General features: G+C 46.2%; 1 protein-coding gene across 13 annotated transcripts in view; it reads left to right on the forward strand.

Annotated features, from left to right (window-relative positions):
* The window catches only part of RTEL1 (regulator of telomere elongation helicase 1), a 122562-nt gene that overhangs the window by 27837 nt on the left and 69574 nt on the right, over positions 1 to 25151 (forward strand). For all 13 annotated transcript variants that reach the window (XR_012896471.1, XR_012896472.1, XR_012896475.1 and 10 more), the window contains 6 exons: positions 1001 to 1079; positions 3096 to 3193; positions 4012 to 4067; positions 16644 to 16718; positions 21306 to 21387; positions 24907 to 25039. Coding sequence is in view for 8 of the 13 variants with exons in the window: in XM_075900945.1 (XP_075757060.1) it covers positions 1001 to 1079; positions 3096 to 3193; positions 4012 to 4067; positions 16644 to 16718; positions 21306 to 21387; positions 24907 to 25039 (523 nt within the window). In the remaining 5 variants the exon portion in view is untranslated. The remainder of the gene's footprint in view (positions 1 to 1000; positions 1080 to 3095; positions 3194 to 4011; positions 4068 to 16643; positions 16719 to 21305; positions 21388 to 24906; positions 25040 to 25151) is intronic.

Genomic DNA, 25151 nt, shown 5'->3' on the forward strand with positions numbered 1-25151 from the left:
TACGGATCCAACATAAGTCGGATCTGCGTAACTCGGGGACTGCCTGTATTCCTCTTTCCATGAGGAATAAGGGGGCTTCCAAAAGAAGGGGCTTTTCTGACCTTTAGTCCAGTCTAGACAGGCCAAATATTGGAAAAACCTCTTCCTACAGAAGCATTGGGAAAAAAAGCAGCAGTATAAGGGTTGGGGATAGCAAGTGATGGAGAGGAGAAGACTAGAGAGGAAGGGCGGGGCTTCAAGGAAGGGGCTGGGGGGGGGCTAGATCTTGGCTTGTTCTGTCATTTAAAAAGTGATCATGGGTGTAAAAAGGTTGGAGATCACTGATGTAGATGGTATCATGAGCTTTCATGGGCACAGCTTTTAAAAAAACTCCAGTCATCTGAAGAAGTGGGCTGTGGCCACGAAAGCTCATAATATCACTATAAAGTGCTACCAGACCATTTGATGTTTTTTAAGTTTATCCTGTACAGGCTAACTAGGCTATCCCCTGGAGCTTCTATACAAGAATAGCGATCTACCACTGAATTAGAAGTCCTTAGGGAGAGAAATTTGCAAAGGTGTCACTGAGTGAAAGATTGTGTATTTATTACGATCTCACATACTACCCAATTTCCTAGATGTGAGAATCTTGTAAATGCAATGAAATAGGCAGACATACATATATTCTACTCTCCTGCATAGATTATGTGTCACAGGAATGTTGTGGCTTAATTAATTAATGCTTACTAAGTGCTTTTGGATGGTAGGTGCTCTATGAATATACAGTCAGTATATGTGTTTAGAGTTTTTAAAAATTAAACATTTGAAATACTTTAAAAACTGCTGAAATATAAATTTTAACCTCAGCTTGGTTATACAAAGACGATAAAAGCTAGGTTTAGGGGGAGTAATTAGGTGACGATCTTTGTAACAAAGGCCATTCAAAATAGCAATTTAGATGAGTTCTGGAATTTTTATTTACTGTGAATTGAATTGTTTTTCTCCTTCGATTGCTTTAAAGGGATTCTTCTTCAACTGGAAAATGCTATTGATGCTGTGCAGCTGCCCGCTAATGGGAATGGAGTCACTAAAGAAGGGAGGTAGGTGCAAATTGGCCATTCTGCTGTGAGATTGTATTACCCTCCTCATGAGCCTGTCTGTATGTTAGGAGGAGAGACTTCTGGCCTAATAGATAGTCTCCAATGTGAGTTTCTCCTCCAGAGTGCCAAAGGAAGATAATGCAGTGCTCTGAGATTGGAAGCCTCCAAGACAGCAAGTAGCAATAAGTGCTTAAAAGGTATACTAGCTGTTAACATTAGTAATTTTACCCTAGCTCTGGGAACCAGCTTTATTGCCTAACTGTTGATGTACACACAAAGTATATTCAGTGGGTCCCTATAAAATATTCCTCCCTATTGTACTTTCTTACTTGAATTGTATTTCAGTAATTTGATATGTTTTTAAACTCTGATGAGCATTTCAATATCAGATCATAGTAATTATGAAATCTATTAATGTGACCCTAAAACATTTGACCCCATGCCTTTAGGAATAGTGAGTAGTTTGTTTATTATATGATGCTTTGCATACAGTATTATCCTACTGTGATTGGGATTTTTCCATTTAGCCTCTCACTATTTAGTAATGGCAAAGCAAACCATGTTATAACCTGGAGACCACAGCGCCGATAAAAACAGCAAGTTAAAGTTCAGAAGGTTTGGTATGGAGTACATTAGTGAATAATAGGTTCTGTTAAACTGGACAATGGTCTTCACTTGTTTCTTTCTGATAGGGTGGGCTGACCCCATCCAATGTGGGAACAAGTTCACCCTGTCTTTCAAGCTGCCTTCTCTCTTGAGGCTGTGAGACCTAAGGGTTGAAGTCCCTAAAGTTGCCCTGTTCTGGAGGGTGTTAAGGCTCAATGGCCAAATTATGTAGGGCTACGTAATTGCCCTGATCTATGGGTAGTATGGTCATGTGACCTATTTTGGGTGGGGGGGATCCTTTCTCTATAGGACAGCAAGACTCAGTGGCCAGAGTCCATAGAAATACTCATGGTTTACAAGGCAGTAAGGTCTGATAACCAAAGTCAATGGAGATACCGTGAGTCTGCAGGGCAGTAAGACCTAGGGGCCAGAGTCATTAGTGATGCTTGAGATTTGCCAGCAGCAAGGCTTTGTGGTCAGTCAGTAGAGTCATCCTCTGGGTGAGTCTATATGGCCTAGTCACGAGCGGCTACATGGGGCTGTGAGCCACCGCCAGGATTTTTGTGTTTTGCAGCCAAGTAGGGGATCCAGGCCTTCCCTCCTCCTCTGGGTCCCAGCTCAGAATCTTTGCAGTAGTGAGTGTGTCTGCCACTGGGTCAGCTGCATTCACAACACACTGACCAGCCTCAGGACAATGGCTAGTCCCATCTCAGGCTACTTCCTACTGTTATCTCTATTGACGTTTGCACATATTTGGAGTCTCCAGTTCCTTGGCCAATGCAACTTCCTGTAGCTCAGATATTCCTGGGATGTCCACAGCTGGCTGGGTGTCTTTCTGGGTCTTGGCACCTCTGGCTTTCATGGTCTGGGTTGCAGTGGTTCCTGGACAGGAACAGTAAGGAGTGTCCTTCCACTCTGGGAGTCAGCTCAGACTGAAGTGAGCTGCTCCGTGCTGTACCTGGAACATGCCCAGTAGGATGTGAGGGCATGGCTTCTTCCTCTACACACAGTGAGGAGTTAACCTTTCCCTGTCCAGTGCAGGGTGAGTCCACCCCCCTCACACTGTCAAATGCTGGCTTAAAGAACCAGTCTAACTATGGTCTGGTTGAGGTACTTCATGCTTTACCGAACTGTTTGTAAACCAGACGGAATTGTGTGTTGTAATAAGGTGTGCATGAAAAGTAATTGTAAATGATGTGGTGATGAAGGTCATTGGGCTTTCAGACAAAAATATCCCAACATTATCTCCGTTAACCTTGTAACAACGTATTTGCTATTGTTATTTACCTTTATTCCTCATGGAGAAGGGAATACAGAGAACGACAAGGGCCAGGTATTACTGTTATGAAATAAATAATACAGGGTTATTTGGAAGGTTTGTCTAATTGTGTTTTTCTTCTTGAATTGCAGCTACATCTTTGATCTGTTTGCAGAGGCCCAGATCACATTCCAAACCAAAACCTCCCTCCTGGAGTCGCTGGAACAGATTGAACAATTTCTGTCAGGCCGTAAGTATAAGCCTGTCACGATGGCTCCTAAGTTGCATAGTTTTTTAAAATGATAGATGACAGTGCTTTCTCAGAAATGCCAACAAATGGATACTTCCATATGTAGGGGGCACAAATAAAAAGACAGATTGGGTGCCATTCACATCACGTTCTCTCTCTATTTGCTGTACATGGGACCACTATTAATTGTACTAAAAGCTTGTGAAAAGGCAGTAAAGAGTGTCTACCCACTCACCTCTGGTATACTTCATTCTCTAATTCCTGCTTGCATTTATTAGTCTGCAGGATCTTTCTAAGTGCTTCACTGGTATCAGTAAAGTAGTTTTTCAAAACTATATATGCTATCTTCTTAATACTACCCAGTGGGAGGTGATCGGAAGCCTTACTACAGAAGGGAAATGGCATAAAGTTCACTTTTGAAATACCTTATGAATAGCTAGTATCCATTATTTCCAAAACTCCAGGCTCTGAATTTAGAGAACCTTCACTGAGATTTGATCATTGACTATAAATTACGTGAGCAGTATGAAAACTAATTTACATTACAGCTTCTCAGTGCAGGGTGGAGGTGGGACAAATGCTATGAAATCAGGTCATGCTCTCCTTGCACACCAAATTATGCTGCAGTGTGCTGGTGTAATTTACTCTTTGTGATCAATAATGTTTTTAAGCCACTTTATTTATAATCTTGGAGGTAGTGAGTGAGATGTGGATGTGTGCAGTGCACCTTTATCTGTGTGTTTGTGCACTCTCACTTATGGGTATATAGACATATGTGCATTAGTTTATATAAAATGTTAATATACTGTCATCTCTAGGTACTGGGATCTTTACCAACACAGCGGGATTACATAAACTTTCAGACATTATTCAGGTAAATAATTCTTCTTCCTCATTATAATTCTGAAAGATTGAAAAGGTGGTGGAGAATGTGGAAAGACATCAAAGGATTCTTTTTTCTCTTTGAAGTGTGTTTGTTTAACTCTTAAGCATTGGTGGGAGTTGGTATGCTATTGAGGGAAGATTTTCTACCTGACAAATCCGCTCAAACAGCTGCCTCTGCATGGCTTGTAGGTAGTTTGCTAGTGTGTTTCATCAGCGATTTCATGACTTTCACTGTAAGCATTAAAGTATGAATATGGCTGTTTTGATTAGTTTTCTCTATTGAGAAATTGCTTCTACTTATGTAATTCAGTGGGGCATATGGATAAGAATCTTTTAAAAACATCTAAATTGATACAATTCTAAATTTTCACTGCATTAATAGTACCTAAAGGAAACCTGTTTGTGAGTTTCATTTCTTAGCTTCGAGGACCAGCCTTTCTTGGCATCTTGTGGATTTAAAGTGCGTTTACAGGAGACACAGAACTATTTGTGGCATTCAGAAGCCAGCTATAAAAGAGTTGGGCAGCTGTGTACTTCTGATATTTGACATAATAGGAAATAAGGGAAAATTGTTTCTAATCTCCACTAGGAGGAGCTGGATGGTTGAGTTGTGCAAATCGCATGTCCATCCAGCAGTACAGTAGACTTCCGATAATCCAGCACCTTTGGGACCCAGGGGGTGCCGGATTATTGGATATGCCAGAGTATCAGGAGATACTCCGGCGGGGGGAAGAGGGCTGTGATCGGTCTGCTGGGACCCGCATTGTGGCCGGCGGTGTGTGGGTTGGGTCGGGTTGGCAGGGAATGGCGAGGTGCGAACCCTCCCCCGTTTTGCAGGGAGGTGGGGGAAGGCCTGCACAGCTGCCGGTGACAGGCCAACTAGGGCTGCAAGCGGCAGCGGCAGACTTGGGGAAGCAGCAGGGCAGAGCAGCTGGGGTGCTGCCAGGTTGGCCCCGCAGCGCTGCCCCTCACCTGAGCAGCTCTGTGGTACCAATCCAGCAGCACCCCAACTGCTCTGCCCCGCAACTTCCGCAAGTCTGCCGCTCTTCAGTTTTAGCACCGGCGGACTTCGGGAAATGGTGGGTCAGAGCAGCTGGGGTGCTGCCGGGTTGGTCCCGCAGCGCCGCCCCTCGCCGCGCCCCCTCTCCACCACCACCGCTTACAGCCCCATCAGGCCTGTAGCAGGCGGCTGCGCGGGGCTTCCCCTGCCTCCCTGCAAAACGGTGGAGGGTTCGCCCCTCGACACGCCGTTCCTCGCTGACCCTGCTCCCTGGCTGGCCTCAGTGTGTGTCCCAGCAGACACGTCACACCCCTCTTCCCTTTCCCGGCCTGTGAGCACGCTTGGGGCTTACAGGAGCTCCAGTTGTCTGGCTGGCTGGAGCACTTCTGGGTTCCAGTTGGTGCCGGACTATCGCAGGCCCTGGTTCTCGTGGGAGACTTTAATCACCCTGACATCTGTTGGGAAACCAATATGGCAGTACACAGGCAATCCAGGAAGTTTTTGGAGAATGTTGGGGATAACTTCTTGACACAAGTGCTGAAGGATCCGACCAGGGCCGTGCGCAGCTTGACCTTCTGCTCACAAACAGGAAGGAACTAATAGGGGAAGTGGAGGTGGGTGACAACCTGGGAAGCAGTGATCATGAGATGGTAGATTTCAGGATCCTGACCAAAGGAAGAAAAGAGAGTAGTAAAATACACACCTTGGACTACAAAAAAGCAGATTTTGACTCCCTCGGTATGTCTACACTATCCCTCTAGTTCGAACTGGGGGGGTAATGTAGTCATACGGAGTTGCAAATGAAGCCCGGGATTTGAATTTCCCGGGCTTCATTTGCATAAAGCCGGCCGGCGCCATGTTTAAATGCCAGCTAGTTCAGACCCCGTGCCGCGCGGCTACACGCGGCACGGACTAGCTAGTTCGGATAAGGCTTCCTAATCCGAACTAGCTGTACACCTCGTTCCACAAGGCGTACAGCTAGTTCGGATAGGAAGCCTAATCCGAACTAGCTAGTCCATGCCGCGTGTAGCCGTGCGGCACGGGGTCCAAACTAGCCGGCATTTAAAAATGGCACCGGCCGGCTTTATGCAAATGAAGCCCGGGAAATTCAAATCCTGGGCTTCATTTGCAGCTCCGTATGACTACATTACCCCCCCAGTTCGAACTAGAGGGATAGTGTAGACATACCCTCAGAGACCTGATGGGCAGAATCCCCTGGGATGCTAACATGAAGGGGAAAGGAGTCCAGGACAGCTGGCAGTATTTTAAAGAAGCCTTCTTGAAGGCACAGAAAGAAACCATCTCGATGCGTAGCAAGAGAGGCAAACATGGTAGGAGGCCGGATTGGCTTATAGGGGAAATCCTTAGTGAACTTAAGTACAAAAAGGAAGCTTTCAAAAAGTGGAAACTTGGACAAATGACCAGGGAGGTGTTTAAATGTATAGCTCGAGAATGCCGGGGGGTTATCTGGAAGGTGAAAGCGCAAATGGAATTGCGACTGGCTAAGGATGTGAAAGATAACAAGAAAGGTTTCTACAGGCATGTTAACAAGAAGAAGGTGATCAGAGAGGGTGTGGGACCCATACTGGATGAAGGAGGTAACCTAGTGACAGATGATGTGGGGAAAGCTGAAGTACTTAGTGCTGTCTTTGCCTTTGTATTCACGGACAAGGTGGGCTCCCGGACTAATGCGCTAAGTGACGCAAGATGGGATGAAGATGGACAGCCTTTGGTGGGTAAAGAACAGGTTTAGAAAAGCTAAATGTACACAAATCTATGGGTCCGGACTTAATGCATCCGAGGGTACTGAGGGACTTGGCAAATGTCATTGAGGAGCCTTTGGCCGTTATATTTGAAAAGTCATGGAGATCGGGAGAAATCCCGGATGATTGGAAAAAGGCATATGTAGTGCCCATCTTCAGAAAAGGGAAGAAGGACGATCCAGGGAACTATAGGCCGGTCAGTCTTACCTTGGTTCCTGGAAAAATCATGGAAGGGATCCTTAAGGAATCCATTTTGAGGCTCTTGGAAGAGAGGAAAGTGATTAGGAATAGTCAGCATGGATTCACAAAGGGCAAGTCATGCCTGACCAATCTGATTAGCTTCTGTGATGAGGTAACTGGCTTTGTGGACGTGGGAAAGTCAGTGGATGTGATATACCTTGACTTTAGCAAGGCTTTTGATACGATCTCCCACAATATTCTTGCCAGGAAGTTAAGGGAATGTGGATTGGATAAATGGCTAGAAGGCCGGGCCCAGTGGGTAGTGATCAACGGCTCGATGTCAGGATGGTGGTCGGTTTCTAGCAGAGTGCCCCAAGGTTCGGTTCTAGGACCGGTTTTGTTCAATATCTTTATTAATGACCTGGATGAGAGGATAGATTGCACCCTCAGCAAGTCTGCGGATGACACTAAGCTAGGGGGAGAGGTAGTTACGCTTGAGGGCAGAGATAGGGTCCAGAGTGACTTAGACAAATTGGAGGATTGGGCCACAAGAAATCTGATGAGGTTCAACAAGGACAAGTGCAGAGTCCTGCACTTGGGACGGAAGAATCCTGAGCATAGTTACAAGCTGGGGACCAACCAGCTAAGTAGTAGTTCTGCAGAAAAGGACCTGGGAGTTAAAGTGGATGAGAAGCTGGATATGAGTCAACAGCGTGCCCTTGTAGCCAAGAAGGCTAATGGCATATTAGGTTGCATTAAGAGGAGCATTGCCAGCAGATCCAGAGATGTCATCATTCCCCTTTCTTCGGCTTTGGTGACGCCACATCTGGAGTATTGTGTCCAGTTCTGGGCCCCCCACTACAAAAAGGATGTGGACGCATTGGAGAGGGTCCAGCGGAGGGCAACCAAAAGGGGGGCTGGAGCATATGACTTATGAGGAGAGGCTGAGGGACTTGGGTCTGTTTAGTCTGCAGAAGAGAAGAGTGAGGGAGGATTTGATAGCAGCCTTCAACTTCCGGAAGGGGGGTTCCAAAGAGGATGCAGAGAGGCTGTTCTCAGTAGTGACGGATGGCAGAACAAGGAGCAATGGTCTCAAGTTGTGGTCCAGGTTGGATATTAGGAAAAACTATTTCACTAAGGCTGCGTCCAGACTCAGGGGTTTTTTCGAAAAAAGTAGCCTTTTTTCGAAAAAACCTCACCTGCGTCCAGACTCAAGCCACGTTCTTTCGAAATTAAATCGAAAGAACGCGGCTTTTCTTTCGATGGCGGTAAACCTCATTTCACGAGGAAGAACACCTTCTTTCGAAAGTTCCTCTTTCGAAAGAAGGCGTTCTTCAATGTAAATAGGGCTTCTTCGAAAGAGAGCATCCAGACTCACTGGATGCTTTCTTTCGAAAAAGCAAGCCGCTTTTTCGAAAGTTCAACGTGCAGTCTAGACGCTCTCTTTCGAAAGAGGCTCTTTCGAAAGTATCTTTCGAAAGAGGCTTGCAGTCTAGACATAGCCTAAGAGAGTGGTGAAGCACTGGAATGGGTTCCCTAGGGAAGTAGTGGAGTCTCCATCCCTAGAGGTGTTTAAGTCTCGGCTTGACAAAGCCCTGGCTGGGTTGATTTAGTTGGGATTGGTCCTGCCTAGAGCAAGGGGCTGGACTTGATGACCTTCTGAGGTCTCATCCAGCTCTATGGTTCTATGATTCTATCAGGCGTGCCAAACCACTGGATGCTGGACAATTGGAGTTTTACTGTATTTGGTTACAAGGGATCTTCCCTTGAAAGAGTAAATTGCAGCTGGGGGAAAGGGAAGAATGTAGGTAATCTTAACTATGTTTTTTTTTATTTATAGAATATCAGGAACTTTTAAAATAGAATCCTTATACAATGTTTTACAGCTGCAGCTCAGTAATGCACAAAAAAAACCGTAGTTGAGTACACTCCCTGTGTTACAGGAATTGAAAATATACATGTCTTTGAGGAAGGAAGTGGTTACAAAGAACTCAGAGGATATTGTGGGCTATTGAACTGAAGTTCATATTCTAGCTGACCTGTGTATTTGGCTAAAAGGCTTGTTTTTAACTATATTGACAAAGTACACAATGAATTTAGAGAGCTGAGAGGTCAAACTGAATAGCATCATAACTGTAATACCTACATTTTGGAACAACTGGTGATATTTTAGATGGGGTCGCTTTGTTTCTGGACTTCGATTTCAGGGTAGTCTCCTTGCTTGAGTCACTGGATATCAGTTTGAATGGAACCTTTCCCTGAAAACTGATAATGAAATTTGAGCACTTTCCCAACTGTTCCTTTTCTTTTGGATCAGAAACATATTTTCCTGTTAATTTTCCTGGAGAAGTGGTGATAATAGTCATAAAGATTTCATACATGTCTTGCTGCTTCATTCTTGCTCATTGCTCTGTTGTGAATATGTAGAGCTCATTGATAAATTCAGGGTAAACATTTGGACATCCAGATAAAGATGCAGGAAATAATTTCAGATTGATGAATGACCCTTAAAGAAAATGAAAAATAAATGAAACCAGTGACCTTGTATAGTCAGTAGGTGGCCTACGCCCACCTTCCACTTCAGTCACCCTGAAGACTGCTGTAGTTGATTGTGACCTGCTGCCTCACTCCATTCACTGCAGCACTGTGGACTTCTCCTAGTTTCTAGGAGCCCCCTTCATCAGTTTACTTTGTAGGAAGTGCAAAAGTACCAGAAATACTAGTAAAGAAAGACAGGAGGGGGATGGGAGAAAGCTGGCTGTTGGGAGGGTGGAGTAGCAGAGGGAGCAACAGAAATGTTTAACAAATTCTACGAAATTCACTTTATCTGAAAATTGAATTGGATAACTGTATGCACAGCTCTGCATTTGGTAGCAGCATAAACTACTCAAATGTGCTTTTTCTTTACCAAAGCACCATAATATGTTCCCAGGCTTTTTATTCAAATGGGCTCCCTTGTATTGGCCTGCATGTAGTAGCAGCAGATATATTTTTTTTTAATCTGGGGAGGATAACATATGTCACTCCGCAGTCTCTCTTCTTGCCAAAGACTTTGTATAGGCTGTTGCTTACTTTCCTCTTTACTGGAAATAATGTTCCGTTTTGTAGATTCAAGCATTCCCTGTAATTACACCAGACTCTACTATGCCTTAACACATCCTGTTCGATGGAATATTGTTGCATTCCTTTGAAGCCCTGGTGTGATACTGAAATGTTGCTGTGTCTGAGTGACTTATGTGAAATGCATTTTGTCACTTCTACTTGGATCATTTGGCAGAATTCAAGCAGTTAAATGTGTCTCACCCCATCGGTGATTCTTGGAAATATGATAAGCTGTAATAGTGAATTTCCCAATAACTGTTTATCAGGTTGTTGTGTTGTTTTTTTTTTACCAAGAATTGCATGCTTTGGCAGCTGAATAAACTCTGCCTTCTTTCAGATTTGGAATTTGTCAGGAAAGGATGATCTTGTTTCCTATTTTGTATTTTTTTTTAAGAAAAACTAGCTTCATGCAACATATCAGACAGCTCATTCATCACAGTATCTTAACTCCTTCTTCCACTAGTTCAGCGTTTCCCAAATTATGAATATATTGACAACTCCTATTTTATGACAAAGAGCAGATCAGTGGCTAGCCCAGTCAGCACAGGGCAAGCCCAGTCAGCACACAGCTGCTGTCCATGTGACAGCCTCAGGATCATACATTATAATCAAACAAGCTGACAAAGGGGGTGCTGTGGTCATTATGAATAAGGCCAACTATAACCAGGAGGCAACCAGACAACTCTCCAACACCACATTTTACAAACCTCTCTCCTCTGATCCCACCTTGGAATACCAAAAGAAACTATACTGTCTCCTTAAAAGCCTCCCTACAGCTACTCGGGAACAAATCCACACAGAAACACCTTCTGACCCCCGACCAGGATTGTTCTATCTTCTTCCCAAAATCCAGAAACCTGGACACCCCGGACGTCCCATCATCTCTAGTATTGGCAAGCTCACTACTGGTTTATCCAGCTATGTAGACTCTCTTCTCAAACCCTACGCAACCAACACCCCCAGCTATCTCCGAGACACTACTGACTTCCTAAGGAAACTACAAAACATCAATAACCTCCCCGATAACACCATCCTTGCCACCATGGATGTAGAAGCTCTATACACCAACATCCCACATGAAGACGGATTACAAGCAATTAGAAACACTATCCCGGAGGACACCACAGCCAACCTGATAGCAGACCTATGTAACTTTGTTCTCACCCGCAGTTATTTCCAGTTTGAGAACAACTTATACCTCCAGATCAGCGGCACAGCCATGGGTACACGCATGGCCTCATAGTATGCTAATATCTTTATGGCTGACCTAGAACAACATTTCCTCAACTCCCGTCCCCTTTTACCCCTTCTCTACTTACGCTACATCGATGACATCTTTATGATCTGGACGCATGGCCAAGAAACACTGGAGACATTCCACGGTGATTTTAACAACCTTCACCCCACCATCAATCTCAGCCTGGACCATTCTACACGAGAGATCCATTTCCTGGACACCACAGTACAAATCAGCAATGGAAAATTAGACACCACTCTCTACAGAAAACCCACTGACTCATACAGTTACCTACATGCTTCCAGCTCCCTTCCAGAACACACCATACAATCCATCGTCTATAGCCAAGCCCTTCGATACAACCGCATCTGCTCTAATCCCATTGACAGAGACCAGAAACTTCAGGATCTCTACCAAGCATTTATAAACCTCAACTACCCACCCGGAGAAATAAAAAAGCAAATTGAAAGAGCCAGACGAATACCTAGAAACCAACTACTTCAAGACAGACCCAAGAAAACCAACAATAGAACACCACTTGTCATCACCTACAGCCCCCAACTTAAACCTATCCAACACATTATCAATAAACTACATCCTATACTGGAACAGGATACTAAACTCCAAGAGGCTCTGGGAGACAGACCCATAGTCTCCTATAGACAACCACCTAACCTCAAGATGATTCTTACCAACAAACACAGGACATACCACACTAATACCAACCCTGGTACCTTCCCTTGCAACAAACCCCATTGCCAGCTTTGTCCACATATTCACTCTGCTGATACCATTATTGGACCTAACCAAGTGAGTTATAAGATCAAGAACACATATACCTGCTCCAGAAATATAATTATATCCAGAAATATAATTTATGCTATCATGTGCCGAAAGTGTCCGTCTGCTATGTACATTGGACAAACGTCTCAGACACTTCGCCAAAGGATCAATGCCTACAAAACAGATATTAGACAGGATCACAAAGAAAAACAGTTTCTTGCCATTTCAACCAGCGAGGACATTGTCTCAACGACTTGATTATCTGCATCCTGCTTCAAAGGCCTTTTAAGACTACACGTGAAAGAGAATCCTCTGAACTGTCATTCATGCTTAAATTCAACACTTTACACTTAAGTTTGAATAAAGACTCTAATTATCTTACCCGTTACAAAGATAGCTTCTCCAATTATCACCTCTAATATCATTAGCTCACAGACATTTACCTCCCACCCCCATCCTCCTCCTGTTCTGAAATTTGATTTGTCCTTTTCATATGTGTTCATTTTTTTAATTGTATCCTTTGGTATATATGGTTGTGACAGTTTTCTTCCACTATTTGATCTGAAGAAGTGGGTCTGGCCCACGAAAGCTCATCACCTAATAAACCATCTTGTTAGTCTTTAAAGTGCTACATAGTCCTGTTTTTTGTTTCAGCTACACCAGACTAACACTGCTACATTTCTATCACTATTCTACAGTTAGTATAGCTACTGTAGAAATGCAGCACACATAACACAAAAAAGAGCTGCACATTACAGTCCATAATGGGTTGAAAATCACTGGATCAGATACAGAGTGATCCTATCAGTCTGCCAACTCTGGGCCATTATCACCTTAAGCAACTTCTGTCTATGCCATCAGATTTAGGAGCAAAGTACTTGTACACTGAGATTTGGGTCAAGTTCTGTCCTGAATCTTGAAACCCTGCTCAGATGGTATGAACATGTCTTGGTTTTGGTCAGCATCACTGGGCTCAAAGCCTACTAAGCGGATGAATGAGGCTGCCTCTCATTACCAATAGTGGGTCTCATTTCTCTTACAGCCAATCTATTTGGGAACACGCAGTTCAGAAATTCAGCATAAAGAGGAGGCTTAGTGGGGATTAATCAGGTCAGGTTCTTTGAGTGATTGCTCACGTCCATCCCACATTGGGGGTGTATACTTGCCATGTGCACCGGTGCTGGAAGTTTTTTTCCCTAGCAGCATCCATAGGAGAATGGCTCTGGCAACTCCTAGAGTGGCAACAACATGACATGGTACAAGAGGCACAGCGCACTCCACCATCCACAGTTCCTTCTTGCTGCCAGTGATTCATCATAGCTAGATTGCCTCAGTTGAGCAACTCTGTAGATAGTTCTTCAACCAGTTGATAAGTTAGTTTACATAGAGTTTGTTGTCCTGGATGAGATGTTGGCCTAGGAACAGAGCATGCCCAGATCCCCAAGCTTCAAACCTTGTGTTTCGTGCAGGTGCCCTATGCCCATGAGTGACCCACATGAAAGGTGTCTATGGTGTCTCGGCAAGGGGCACATTAGTAACCAATGCTCAGTTTGTAGATTTTTTTTTGAGGGACATTCCTAATGGAGTCACAGTGTTCCCAATAGAGGAGCAGGCGCCTTCCTCAACCCTGGGCACTATGCCTCCAGTGTGGAACATCCCCTTGGAGCCTTCATGGTGTTGGCACCGCTCACCCTCCCCAATCCTGGTGTGGAAGGGTGAAGTCTTCAACCACAACCACTCCTCTCTGTCCCGAAAGGGAAAGAGAGAAATAGAGAGAGGAGCCTAGACCAGTGTTGGGCAGCTCATCACCTTTGCCAGTTCTAGAAGTGAGATGTTTGAATTCTGGTCCCTCAGATAACTGAGCCAGTAGAAATTTGGTTTGTAAAGCTGAGCATGTGCATGAAATATGCCCAGCTGTGAAAAGGGTGTTCTGTCATAGGTATGCTCTATTATAACAATAGCACTTTATAGCCATCTGTCTCAGTGATTTATAAGAGAAAGCAAGTGTCATAATCACCATGTGGGTAACATAAGCCCAGAGATTGAATTATTTGCCCGAGGTGCACAAGAATTGGGTGGTGGCACCAGCAATAGAAGCTGGGTTTCCTGAGTCAGTCCAGAGCCCTGTTCTCTGTGCCACTCTGTGTTTCCTTGTTATATACAGTCCTATTTTTGGAAGTATAACGTCTCAGATTATCGGGTGTTTGTCTTTGTTGAAAAAATTTTTTAGACATTTGGTAAAACCCCTTTTGGTCACACTAAGGTTTATTGTATACAGTTTGCTTTCCAGGAATGCTGCTTTTATTTTTTCTTCACTGTAGTGGGAAATGCCTTCCTTTTACTATAAACTGTATCTTTATGAGCACTATTAATGTCTTACGAATGTCTCAAGAAACTTGGCTTACAGAATTATGCCATTATAAACATTGGTGTTTTTATTAAACAAGCTGCTTTTATTGAAATGGTGCTGACCATCTCTTTGAATTTGCAATTCCATAAGTTTAATAGAAGCATCTCCATTTAGACATGAAACCCAGGAACAGTGGAAAAGGACAGTCCTTTCAGAGCAGAGCTTATACTACTGTTTATTTGTATGTGGCATTTAGATACAATAGTGGGTGTAGTGCAGGAGTGGGCAATAATTTTTGAAGGGGGGGGCCACTCCAAGATTTTGGTAAGAGATCAAGGGCTGCACTTTTCTAAGGAGGAAGTGCAAAGTCTGGGATGGACGTTGGGTGCAGAAGGGAGGGTAGGGATTGGGGTGCAGGGTCAGGGAGAGGATGGGGTGTCAGAGTCAGGCTCTGGCTAGAAGTCGTTTACTTTAGGCAGCTCCTGACCAGCAGCCCAATGGGGACCCTGAGACAGACTCCCTGCTTGCCGCTCAAAACAGCTAGAGTCTCCCTCATGTGCTGCTCTGCACTGCATTGGTGGGGCAGGGGGAGACTTCATGCTCTGTCCCCAACCCCACCCAATCTTTGCAGCTCCCATCGTCCGGTTTCACCATTGTGTTTCTATTTGGGTTTCTGGCCAATGGGTGCTGCGATGATTGGGCTGGGGGTGGGGGTAGCGCATGAAGTCTCTGCCTCTCCTCCCCCCAGCCAGGTGCAGGGCACCTAAAAGAAGCCACCAGCTGTTCTGAGCAGCCTCTGACTGCGGCATCCAGGAAGCCTGCTTCAGGGTCCCAGCAGGGTGGGCTGGATCAAAAGGCTTGGCAGGCTGTATCCCACCTGTGATCTGTACCTTGCCCACCCCGGTGAATTACAAATGGGGAGATGGAAATAGGTTTGAAAGCAGCATTTACTAGGCTTTTTTTCTGAAAAGAGCATTGTTAGGTGATATATCATGGCTGAAATTTTGAGCACAAATCTGGAAATTCAAAGGGATTTTTCTCAAAACAGCTGTTGCCTCATCATTGCCAGCATGTGTATTAGTACTGTGTTTCTACTGATAAAATGAATAAAAAATCACATTCAATCGTGTACAACCTAGAATTATATAGATAAAGGCCTGGAAAGGACCTCCATAGGTCATCTAGTCCATTCCCCTGCACTGATGCCTTACTTGTATTATCTAGATCTTACACATGCAGTGTTGCTTGTGTTGCGTAAATTTGGTATTTGTTCACGGAAATGGCTCACTAGTTCTTCAACTATCCTTTTGTGCTTGCAAATATTTGTTTTACGTACTCTGGTGCTATTATTCTCTTCACAAAAATAGATGCAATGGTTTAAGTATCTTTGACAATCAGTTTAAATACTAGCTCATTTAGGTTCTGATTATACATTTTAATATTTATTTTTCCTCTCTGCTTAATTGTGTCACAGGCACTTGCAATTTACAGCGAAGATGGCCCTATTTATCCTGCTTGTCAAAAATAGTTTCACCGGTATGTTTATTTTTGAGAGTAGAATTACAGCACCTGAGTATACAAAGCAAATACTGAAAAGATATTTGTAGCTAGGGACATAAGTGACTGGTCGACTACCCAATATACGTAGGCTCATCGAGTAGTCAAGTCACTACTTGACTAGTCACTTCCCCCCCTCCTTTGCTGCCTCCATGTCAGAGGCAGCAAGGGGGAGGAGCAGGAGCCAGTGCTGGAGGGAGCCAGCTTAAAAGCCGGTTCCCCCCAGCACTGTTTCCATGGGGGGAGCAGTGGGGAAAATGGCGCGAGTGAGGACTCAAGCAGTCCTTGCTTGCACCTGGTCCATCTGCTGCACCTCTGCCTTTTAAATGTAGTAAGAGCTGTGGGGTTCTTGCTACGTTTAAAAGGAAGAGGCGCTGCTGGGATAGCAAGTGCCCCAGTCCCCTCTCCCCCACCTTATCCACTAATTGAGTAGTCAATGGAAAATCCATCTACTACTCGATTAGCTGATTAGCCAAAATTTAACATCCCTGTTTGTAGCAGCAGCAATCATTTTACATAGTTATTTGACATGTTACTGATTTTGCTGGAGGTATCTTTTTAAGTTTTCTGTGCTTTGTCCATCTGTTTCTTAGATTGTCTTTAGCATTGATCCACCAGAAGGCACGTCCAGTTCCATGCCAATTCAGTCAGTATCCAAGTATTATAAGGTATGGTGTGTTTTGGCACTTTATCTCTGGTGTGTCGTGGGTGGGGTGTTGCAGTCAAGAGCAGACAGTGCAGAAATCAGTGGAGGGGACTACATAACATCCAAGAATGTTGTTGGATTCCAGGAGATGAGAATCTCGCAGGCGGGAGTCAAGGGGATGTCAAGTTTTTGCATACTATGTGGGGTTAGAGTCCACTGCTAAAGTTCCAGGAAAAAGAGAACATCTTATTTTTAGCTCTTAAATTTCTCCTAACAGCCTAGGAAGCAAGGAGATGCTGTGATTGTGAATTACAGGAAAACTCATATGCCACATGCTTCTGTTAAAGAATTAGGCCATCTCTACACTATGGATGCTTCAGGCTGCACAGCTGTGGCACCATAGCTGTTGTAACATCATAGTGCAGATGGGGGGAGTATTGTTGAGAGGGGGGGCACACCAAGAATTTGGTAAGTGATCAAGGGCTACCCTCCTCCAGGATATTAATGGAAGGCATGTGTTGTCTGGGATAGAGGTTGGGTGCAGAAAGGTGCTCAGGGAGGCGATTGGGGTGCAGAAGAGGGTGCAGGGTCTGGAAGGGGGCATGGGTGCAGGAGAGGATTCTGACCTGATGGAGAGGTATAGAAGGAGTGCAGGGTCTGGAAAGGGGTTGTGACCTGGGGCAAGGGTGCAGGATGGAGTATAGGCGTTTGGGTTGTGACCTAGGGCAGGGAGGGGGTTGTAATCTGTGACAGGGAATTGGGGTGCAGGATCTGGGAGGTGGTAGGTGTGGAGGAGAGGATTCTGACTTGGGGGAAGGGCATAGTAGGGGGTAGAGGGTCTGGGAGGCTGTTGTGACCTGGGGCAGGGGTTCAGTAGGGGGTGCATGGATTTTGTTTGTGACCTGGGACAGAGGATTGGAGTGTAGAGTTTGGGAGGCAGTCTGGATGCAGGTGGTTTGGGTTAAGTGGGGTAAGATTACAGGATGCGGGGGACAGAGAATTGGGGGGAGGGGCTGGAGGGCCAGAGGCAGGGGCTGGGTAGGAGGTGCCTACCTAGGACGGCTCCTGGTCACCAGTCCAGCAGTAACCTTAGCCAGGCTGCCCTGCCTTTTCACTCCTCTCAGGGCAGCTGGCTGCAGAGGCCTGTGTGTCTCTGAGCATTGCTATGAGCGAGAGGGGAAGAGGGAGAGGCCAGTTTCCAGCCAGTGGGAGCTGCGAGATTGTGCTTGGGTTGGGGCAGCGCGTGAAACCTCTCCTCGCTCACGGCTGTGCTCAGAGATTCTCAGGCCTTCACAGCTGATTGATCTCAGCAGCATGCAGGGGCGGAGCAGACAGCCATATTTTGCTTGGCCCTGGGGTAGATGCTTCCTGCATTGGTGGAAGGGAGATTTTTCTGTTGCTGTAGGATTTCCACCTCCCAGATCAGCAGAAGCATTCTTCCAGCAATCTAGCTGCATCTAAACCAGGGGTTAGGTCAGCACAGCTTCGGTGCTTAGGGGTCTGAATTTTTTAAATGCCTGAGTGCCATAGTTATGTTGAACTAACTTTTAAGTATAGAGTAGGCCTTATTTTCCTAAACTAATTTCTTGGGTGGCTAGATGTCATCCTCTTCATTCCAACACAGGGATTCCATGCGCTGGAGTGCATTTGCTTTAAAAACAACAGCACTCCTTCTTTCGTGGTTGTCCACCAAGAGACACACATGCTTCATCTGTAGTAGTTCTCTTCCCCAAAAAAAGTTAGCGCAAGAAATGGGGCATGAAGGATTTGAAATGAACTGTCCTGCATAGCAATGGGGAAGGTTAATCTTGTTTCTCACAGGAAAGAATTGCATTAATTATGGCACTATTTATTTTTCTCTTCCCACACTAAATTCAATAAAACCCTGTCCATCAAAAGAGAGCAAGAGAATGTAGTTTAATGTATTAAAATACGTGGAATATGGGATACACTGACCTTTCAGTGTAATACCGTATATTCCGGCGTACAAGACGACCTCTGATGTTAAAAAACATCCCCCCAAAATCGGGGGTCGTCTTGTACGCCGGATGCACCGCCGCCGGAGCCCCTCCGCGGCTTTGAAAGCCTCGGGGGAAGCCGGCGGGGGGGCATCCCAGGCGCGCATGGGCTGCCCCCCCCCCGGAGCCCCTCCGCGGCTTTGAAAGCCTCGGGGGAAGCCGGCGGCGGGGCATCCCAGGCGCGCATGGGCTGCCCCCCCGCCGGAGCCCCTCCGCGGCTTTGAAAGCCTCGGGGGAAGCCGGCGGCGGGGCATCCCAGGCGCGCATGGGCTGCCCCCCCGCCGGAGCCCCTCCGCGGCTTTGAAAGCCTCGGGGGAAGCCGGCGGCGGGGCATCCCAGGCGCGCATGGGATGCCCCGCCGCCGGCTTCCCCCGAGGCTTTCAAAGCCGCGGAGGGGCTCCGGCGGGGGGGCAGCCCATGCGCGCCTGGGATGCCCCGCCGCCGGCTTCCCCCGAGGCTTTCAAAGCCGCGGAGGGGCTCCGGCGGGGGGGCAGCCCATGCGCGCCTGGGATGCCCCCCCGCCGGCTTCCCCCGAGGCTTTCAAAGCCTCGGAGGGGCTCTGGCGGGGGGGGGGGGGGGCAGCCCAGGCACTCCTGGCGGCTTTGCTCCCGGTGCCTCTGGTCTGCTGGGGACCATCTCCAGCAGACCAGGGACACCGGGAGCAAAGGAGGCGGAGGGGCGCTGGGGTATAAGATGAAACCCTATCTTTTAATTAAAAAGATAGGGGGTCGTCTTATACACCCAGTCGCCCTATACGCCGGAAAATACGGTACTAAATGTTAGGACATGTCTTAATTTTGGATAAATGGATCTCTGTGGATGAGGACTTTGCAGAAACTAGTTCCTGTTGCATTTGATAAATAGAATTGAGTGTTTCATCCTGCAGATGCTCTGAAGGCATTTTGGAAAGGGTCTGACCCTTTGAAGGGCAGATCTCATTTCTTTAGACTCTGAGGATTGCAAACATCAACACTTTCCTTCCCCGTTATCCGGCATCAATTTTTAATTTTAGCATTCAACTGTCAGGCCACTTTCCCACCTGCATTGTCTGTTTTACAGATCCCTTTGGGTAGAGAAATGTAAGATATTAGAATGATAGGGATGGGGAAGAAATTTGTGCTCAGTAAATCTGCCCTACGTTGGCTGATCTTAATCTGCTTGCTTTTTTATCAGTTTCCCCTCAATCCTTTCCTTCTCCAGAATGAATCATGTATATTCTTAGTATCGGTCATTTTTCCTGATAGTTTAGTCCATGTGTTTTCCCACACTTGAAATTATTCTACTAGTGTTTCTCCTTAACTCCTAACTGCTAATTTTTAGGTTGCCCATAGTTCTTGAACTCTTTTCTAGGGATGTTAGAGATTGTGTAATTGAATAGTCAAGTAAGCGCATTAAATTCTAGTGGTTACCTAACTATTCAGTAGTCTCTGGGGGGCAGGGCCAGCAGCCAGTATGCTTCTGAGCCCACTCCCAGCGAGCCCCCTGCCATCCTGCGCTGCTGCCTCTGTATCAGAGGCCGCAGCATGGGGTGGCAGGTGGGAGACGGTCCACGAGGGGAGCCAGTTTTAAAACCAGTTCCGTGCACAGACCAGCTCATCTGTTGCCCCACGCTGCTGCCTCTGATATGGAAGCAGCAGCATGGGGTAGCTGCAGCCCTTGTCCATGGGGAGCTCAGGCCTGCTGTGGACAGAGGCTGCTTTGTGGCAGCCTCCCTGTCCCCCCTAACACGCTGCTGCCTTTAATAGAGGTACTGGGGGAAAATCAGCTCTTAAAGCTCCCCCTAGCACCAGCTCCAGCCTGCTCCCTCCCCCCGCTGCCTCTGTAGGAGGCAGCAAGGGGAGAGCAGGTGGTTCCAAGGGAGCCAGTATGCTTGGGGAGCTGGCTTGAAAGCTGGCTCCCTGTGTGTATTGGCTCCAGCCTATCCCCCTCACTGTCCATGCTGCTGCCTCTCCATTAGAGGCAGCAGCACTAGGGGAGGGAAGGTGGATCCGGTGTTCATGGAGATACAGAGGCATCAAGAGCGGGGCTGGAGGGGAATGCATGTAAACAACAAGATTAACTGATAAGCTCAGCCTTAGTGGTTAATCATGTAGTCACCTACAGAAAGACATCCCTACTTTTTACTTGCATGAACATTTTCTTTTTTCTTTGCTTTTCTCATTTTGGAAACATTTGAGATGTTTCCTCCTCTCCCTCCAGTGAAGAGAAGCCAGTCTTTCTTCATCAGAAATTTGATTCTTGAGACTTTATATTTTGTTTCCCTATATTCAGCCTCCCATTCTAATAATATTGTAATTCTGTACACTACACTACATCCCAAATGGGAGATAACAGGTGCTATGCTAAATAGCTGTTCCAACAATTTGTTTCAAAATATCAGTTTGAATGGTGGTGCCTTCCTGTAGTTTTTATGGGGTGGTTTTTTGGAGGTGTGGGGGTGATATGAGGAAAAGCAAATGCCAACTACTATACACGTTATAAGAACTACTGGTGAACCCTAGGGCAGGCCCTAGGCGTATGGGGTTGCAGAGACTTCTCATTTCTATAGCAGTCTGTGAGAAGATGCTGTCATATGTCTATTTTTTCCACAGGTGCACATTCATATGGATGCCAGTAATCAGAAAAAAAAGCAAAGGACAGACCTATGGAGTTCATCAGTAACAAAACAAGAAGGTGCAGGAGTGGGCTCTGGTGGGAGGTTAATACAAAAGCCAGTTAATAAGGCCTCCCCTGACTTAAGTAAAATAAAGTATTGGAAACTATCCCAGCAGTTGAAAATGCTCGTATAGCAAGCACCTCAGTCTGCAGTCCTACACACTAAAGCTCGCCATTACAGAGCTGTGCATGCAGCTCCGCCTTGTCTGTCTTAAATGTGGAAATAGTTGTCCAATGACATACTAGGATCACAAATGGAAATGTGCTCTGATTAACTAGTCTGTTCCTCCACTCGCTGCGCAGCAAATACACTACTATTTTTAATGCACTGGCTTTATTAGTACTAACTCCTCTGTTTCCTTTAGATGGAAATTACACTTCTGTTTCCAGCGTAGGCATGCCATAAAAGCATGTTGTGTTTTGTCGGTATCTTCTTTCCTAATTTTAGCACTTGTGGAGGCTGGGTTTTTTTCCGTGTAAAAATACTTATCTTGATATCAAAACCAATTTATTTTTAGGAATATCAGTAGTCATAGGCCTTCAGCTTTTGTTTTTGGATCCTCCCCTCTAATGTATTTCTAGGAAATAAGTGTTGAGTTGTGTGGTGTTGTCTCTAAATTGAAGCCAACATAAATTATCTCGGATAACTTTCGGGTTTTGTTTTCTTCAGATATTGTGTAATCTTACTAGTCTGTTACAGGAATTTTCCTGGACAAACTTGATTGCATTGCATGGGGGCGGGGGAAGAGCAAATAGTATTGTGTGTTTTGGTTGGTTGGTTTTACATTGTTCAAATGTTTTGTAGACATTAGCCTTGCAAAATTGTCACAAAAAATCATCCAGTTTACCAGGGACAAAATATTTTCTTGACCTCTTTTTCAAAACAAGAAATTACTCGTGACAAGCTAGTTAGTAAATTTATAACATCTACATATCCCACAAATGGTAAAAATAGCCAAAAGCAAATCTCTCCTCAGCTCAGGCAGTAATGCTGCTGTTAGGCTAGTCTGTAGGAATGCTGAGAGGAGCCTGAAGAATAATGCTTTTCAATGGATTTTATGGAGCTCTGTCTTGACTGAGCTCACTAAAAAGAGTTGAACACATTGGGCTAAATTCTGGCTTTGGTTTACATATACACACACAGTCACAGGAACCACAGGCTATAGCTGTTCTTTGTTCCAACCTTGGCTCCTCCAAAATCCAGGGAATTGATACTCTGAAAGCTCCTTGCATGTTCAAAGAGAAAGGATGTTTCAGGAGCGGGCTTAAGAATTGGGGACGAAGGGTGTTTCTCTGAGCGTCTTGCTCACCTGGTATTACCTGTGCTGCTTGCGTGAGTGTCTCTATTAGGGATGTAAAAACTTGTTTAAATGGCTAACTGGCTAAATATGTTTAACTGATTAACCCATTAAAAGGGGATGAGCAGGAGGGAGCAACCCCACCACTAGGCTAGAGCGACCTCCCTTCCCACTCCAAGCTGGAGCAGCTCCTGCCTACGGTGGGCTAGGACACCCTGCTGGCAGGCAGGAGCTGCTCTGGCATCTCCATCAGAGCAGTCCCCGGGACACTTGGACCTGCTGCTGGCAGGGGCTGCTCCACCCAGAGCAGTCCCTGTCAATGTCACCGCCCCCCCAACTGGTTAAAGCTTCACATCCCTAGTTTCTACTCTCTCTCATGGGCCCACTCCCAGACCTATCCAAGTACAGATCCATTTAGAGACTGCCTCTGTCATGCTGATTGGTACCAGTTTGGTATACAGTGAGAGGTTTTCTCACAGTCTCTGAATATAAATCTAAGGGTTTTAGTATCTCTTGAGTGTGCTTGCCCAAGGGCAGAGATGAAAGTAACTTGCATTTCTTACAGGTACTAACGTATCACACCCGCTGAGGGGGCCTCAAGGCAGGGGTTGGGAGGAGGATTGTAATAAGACAATACCTGTAAGAAGTGAAAGTGTGGGGTAGAGTGTGGGGAACTGAGGGCAGGGGTTGTGGTGAGGGTGGGTGGGCTCAGGGTAGAAAGTGGGGATGTATGTGTGAAGAGTGCAGGAGTCTGGGCAGGAGCTTGGTGGTGTGGGGGCTCAGGGCAGGGCACTGGGTGTGTGTATGGGGTGGAGAAGGTTGAGGTGTGTGAGGAGGGGCTTGGTGTAAGGAGTGTATGGGGGCTCAGGGCAGGAGGCGGGGGAATGTATGGATGCAGAGTTCCGGGGGGGAGTAAGGGTGCTATTTAGTGAGGGCAGGGAAACTCAACCCTTCCCCCCCCCCCAGATTCACACTAGGAGGCTGAGGTGCTTGCTGTTTACTTTTGTCACGCTCCGGGAGCAAGAGGGACACTCGCAGCATGGGTCACTCATTCCTTTGCCCCCTTTCCTCCCTTCTCCAGCCAGGAGAGAGAGGAATGCACACACGCTGTGTGCTTTGCTCTTGCTCCCCTAGGAAAAGAGGAGCAGCAAGCAGCATGGCCCTAGTAATCTGGGGGGAGCTTCCTAAATAGCAGCATGGAGGGGGCTCAGGTCTGGGGCAGTCATGTACCAGTGGGGCAGCACGCCCCCAGCCAGCCCCTTAACCTGTCTGCCTGCTGCTTAGCAGGAATCCCGGGCAGCCCAGTGGGGAGCGCGCCACACTTCCTCCTGCAGTCAAGTGCTCCAGCCCACCAGCTCTTCCTTGCTAGCGCGGACTCCGGGGCACACCGGCTTACTTTAACCTCTGCCCAAGGGGCTATGTGAGGGAAGGAGAGTAAAACATAGTTTAAAGTAAGACCCCTCCTTCCCCAGTGACGGATAGTGTGTGACTCACTTGAGAAATGCAGCTGAGGCAGGGTTGGATGAAGCTTTCGTTTAGCTCTGCAGCAGAAGTAGCAATTCTTGACTTTGACCAAGAGGGGCCTAGTTTAAGGTATGGGTGATGGGTGATGTTTTGGGGGCTCTTTCATGGTCCCTGGCCTTTCTTCAGTCACTTGTTCTATTCAAAAGTGGGGGTTTCTATATTGAGAAGAGATGTTGCCTGCTTTCTGCCCATGCTGCCAGGATGGATAAAAACAGCCCAGCACACTGTGCTCTCCAGTGCTCCATCAATGCATGAAGGGGTGTACTTCTTGATCCTGTCTATGCCATGCTATGGGGACGTCCCAGGGGTTCGTGGATTCATAGGCTTGAGCTAGTTCTGGGAGCTTCAATATACATCGTGCGTGATGCAACGCCATCAACCTTGGTTACTCTGGCTGGCACAATGGTCCTTAGTGGATTATGTGTTTGATAAAGCTGATGACCGTCTCTTGTTGAAATTAGAGGCTACTGTACTGAAATTTGGGTGGATGTTGGCCTTTCAACCCTGCTTTGAATTGGCAGAATTAAGTTCAGGGACAAACTGAAGCAGAAATGCTAGGTCAGACATCCCTAAACAGGTATGAAAGCTTGCCTCTAGGTTCTGGCTTTGTGGACTGTGCCCGTCTCTAGTTATAGAACCTCACACAACTCTCATACATAGTCTCCACTGTAGAGACAGGCCTTGTTTTTAGTGTTTTATTTTCTATTTGATACAGGAAAGATCTTGAGCTACTGGTGTTTCAGCCCTGGGTACAGCATGCACGAACTCGTCCGTCAGGGAGTCCGGACAATCATTCTCACAAGTGGAACCCTCTCCCCACTCTCCTCCTTCACTATGGAAATGCAAATGTAAGCTCGTTTCTTTGTGTCACAATAAAGTCATTAGATGGCTTTATCTACTGTGTGTGAGCCAGCCTTATGGGTCTTGTCTCATGATTTGTGAATGCTTGGGGTTGGAAAT

The sequence above is a fragment of the Pelodiscus sinensis genome, chromosome 18 (genome assembly GCF_049634645.1).
Source record: "Pelodiscus sinensis isolate JC-2024 chromosome 18, ASM4963464v1, whole genome shotgun sequence".
NCBI classification, from domain to species: domain Eukaryota; kingdom Metazoa; phylum Chordata; order Testudines; family Trionychidae; genus Pelodiscus; species Pelodiscus sinensis.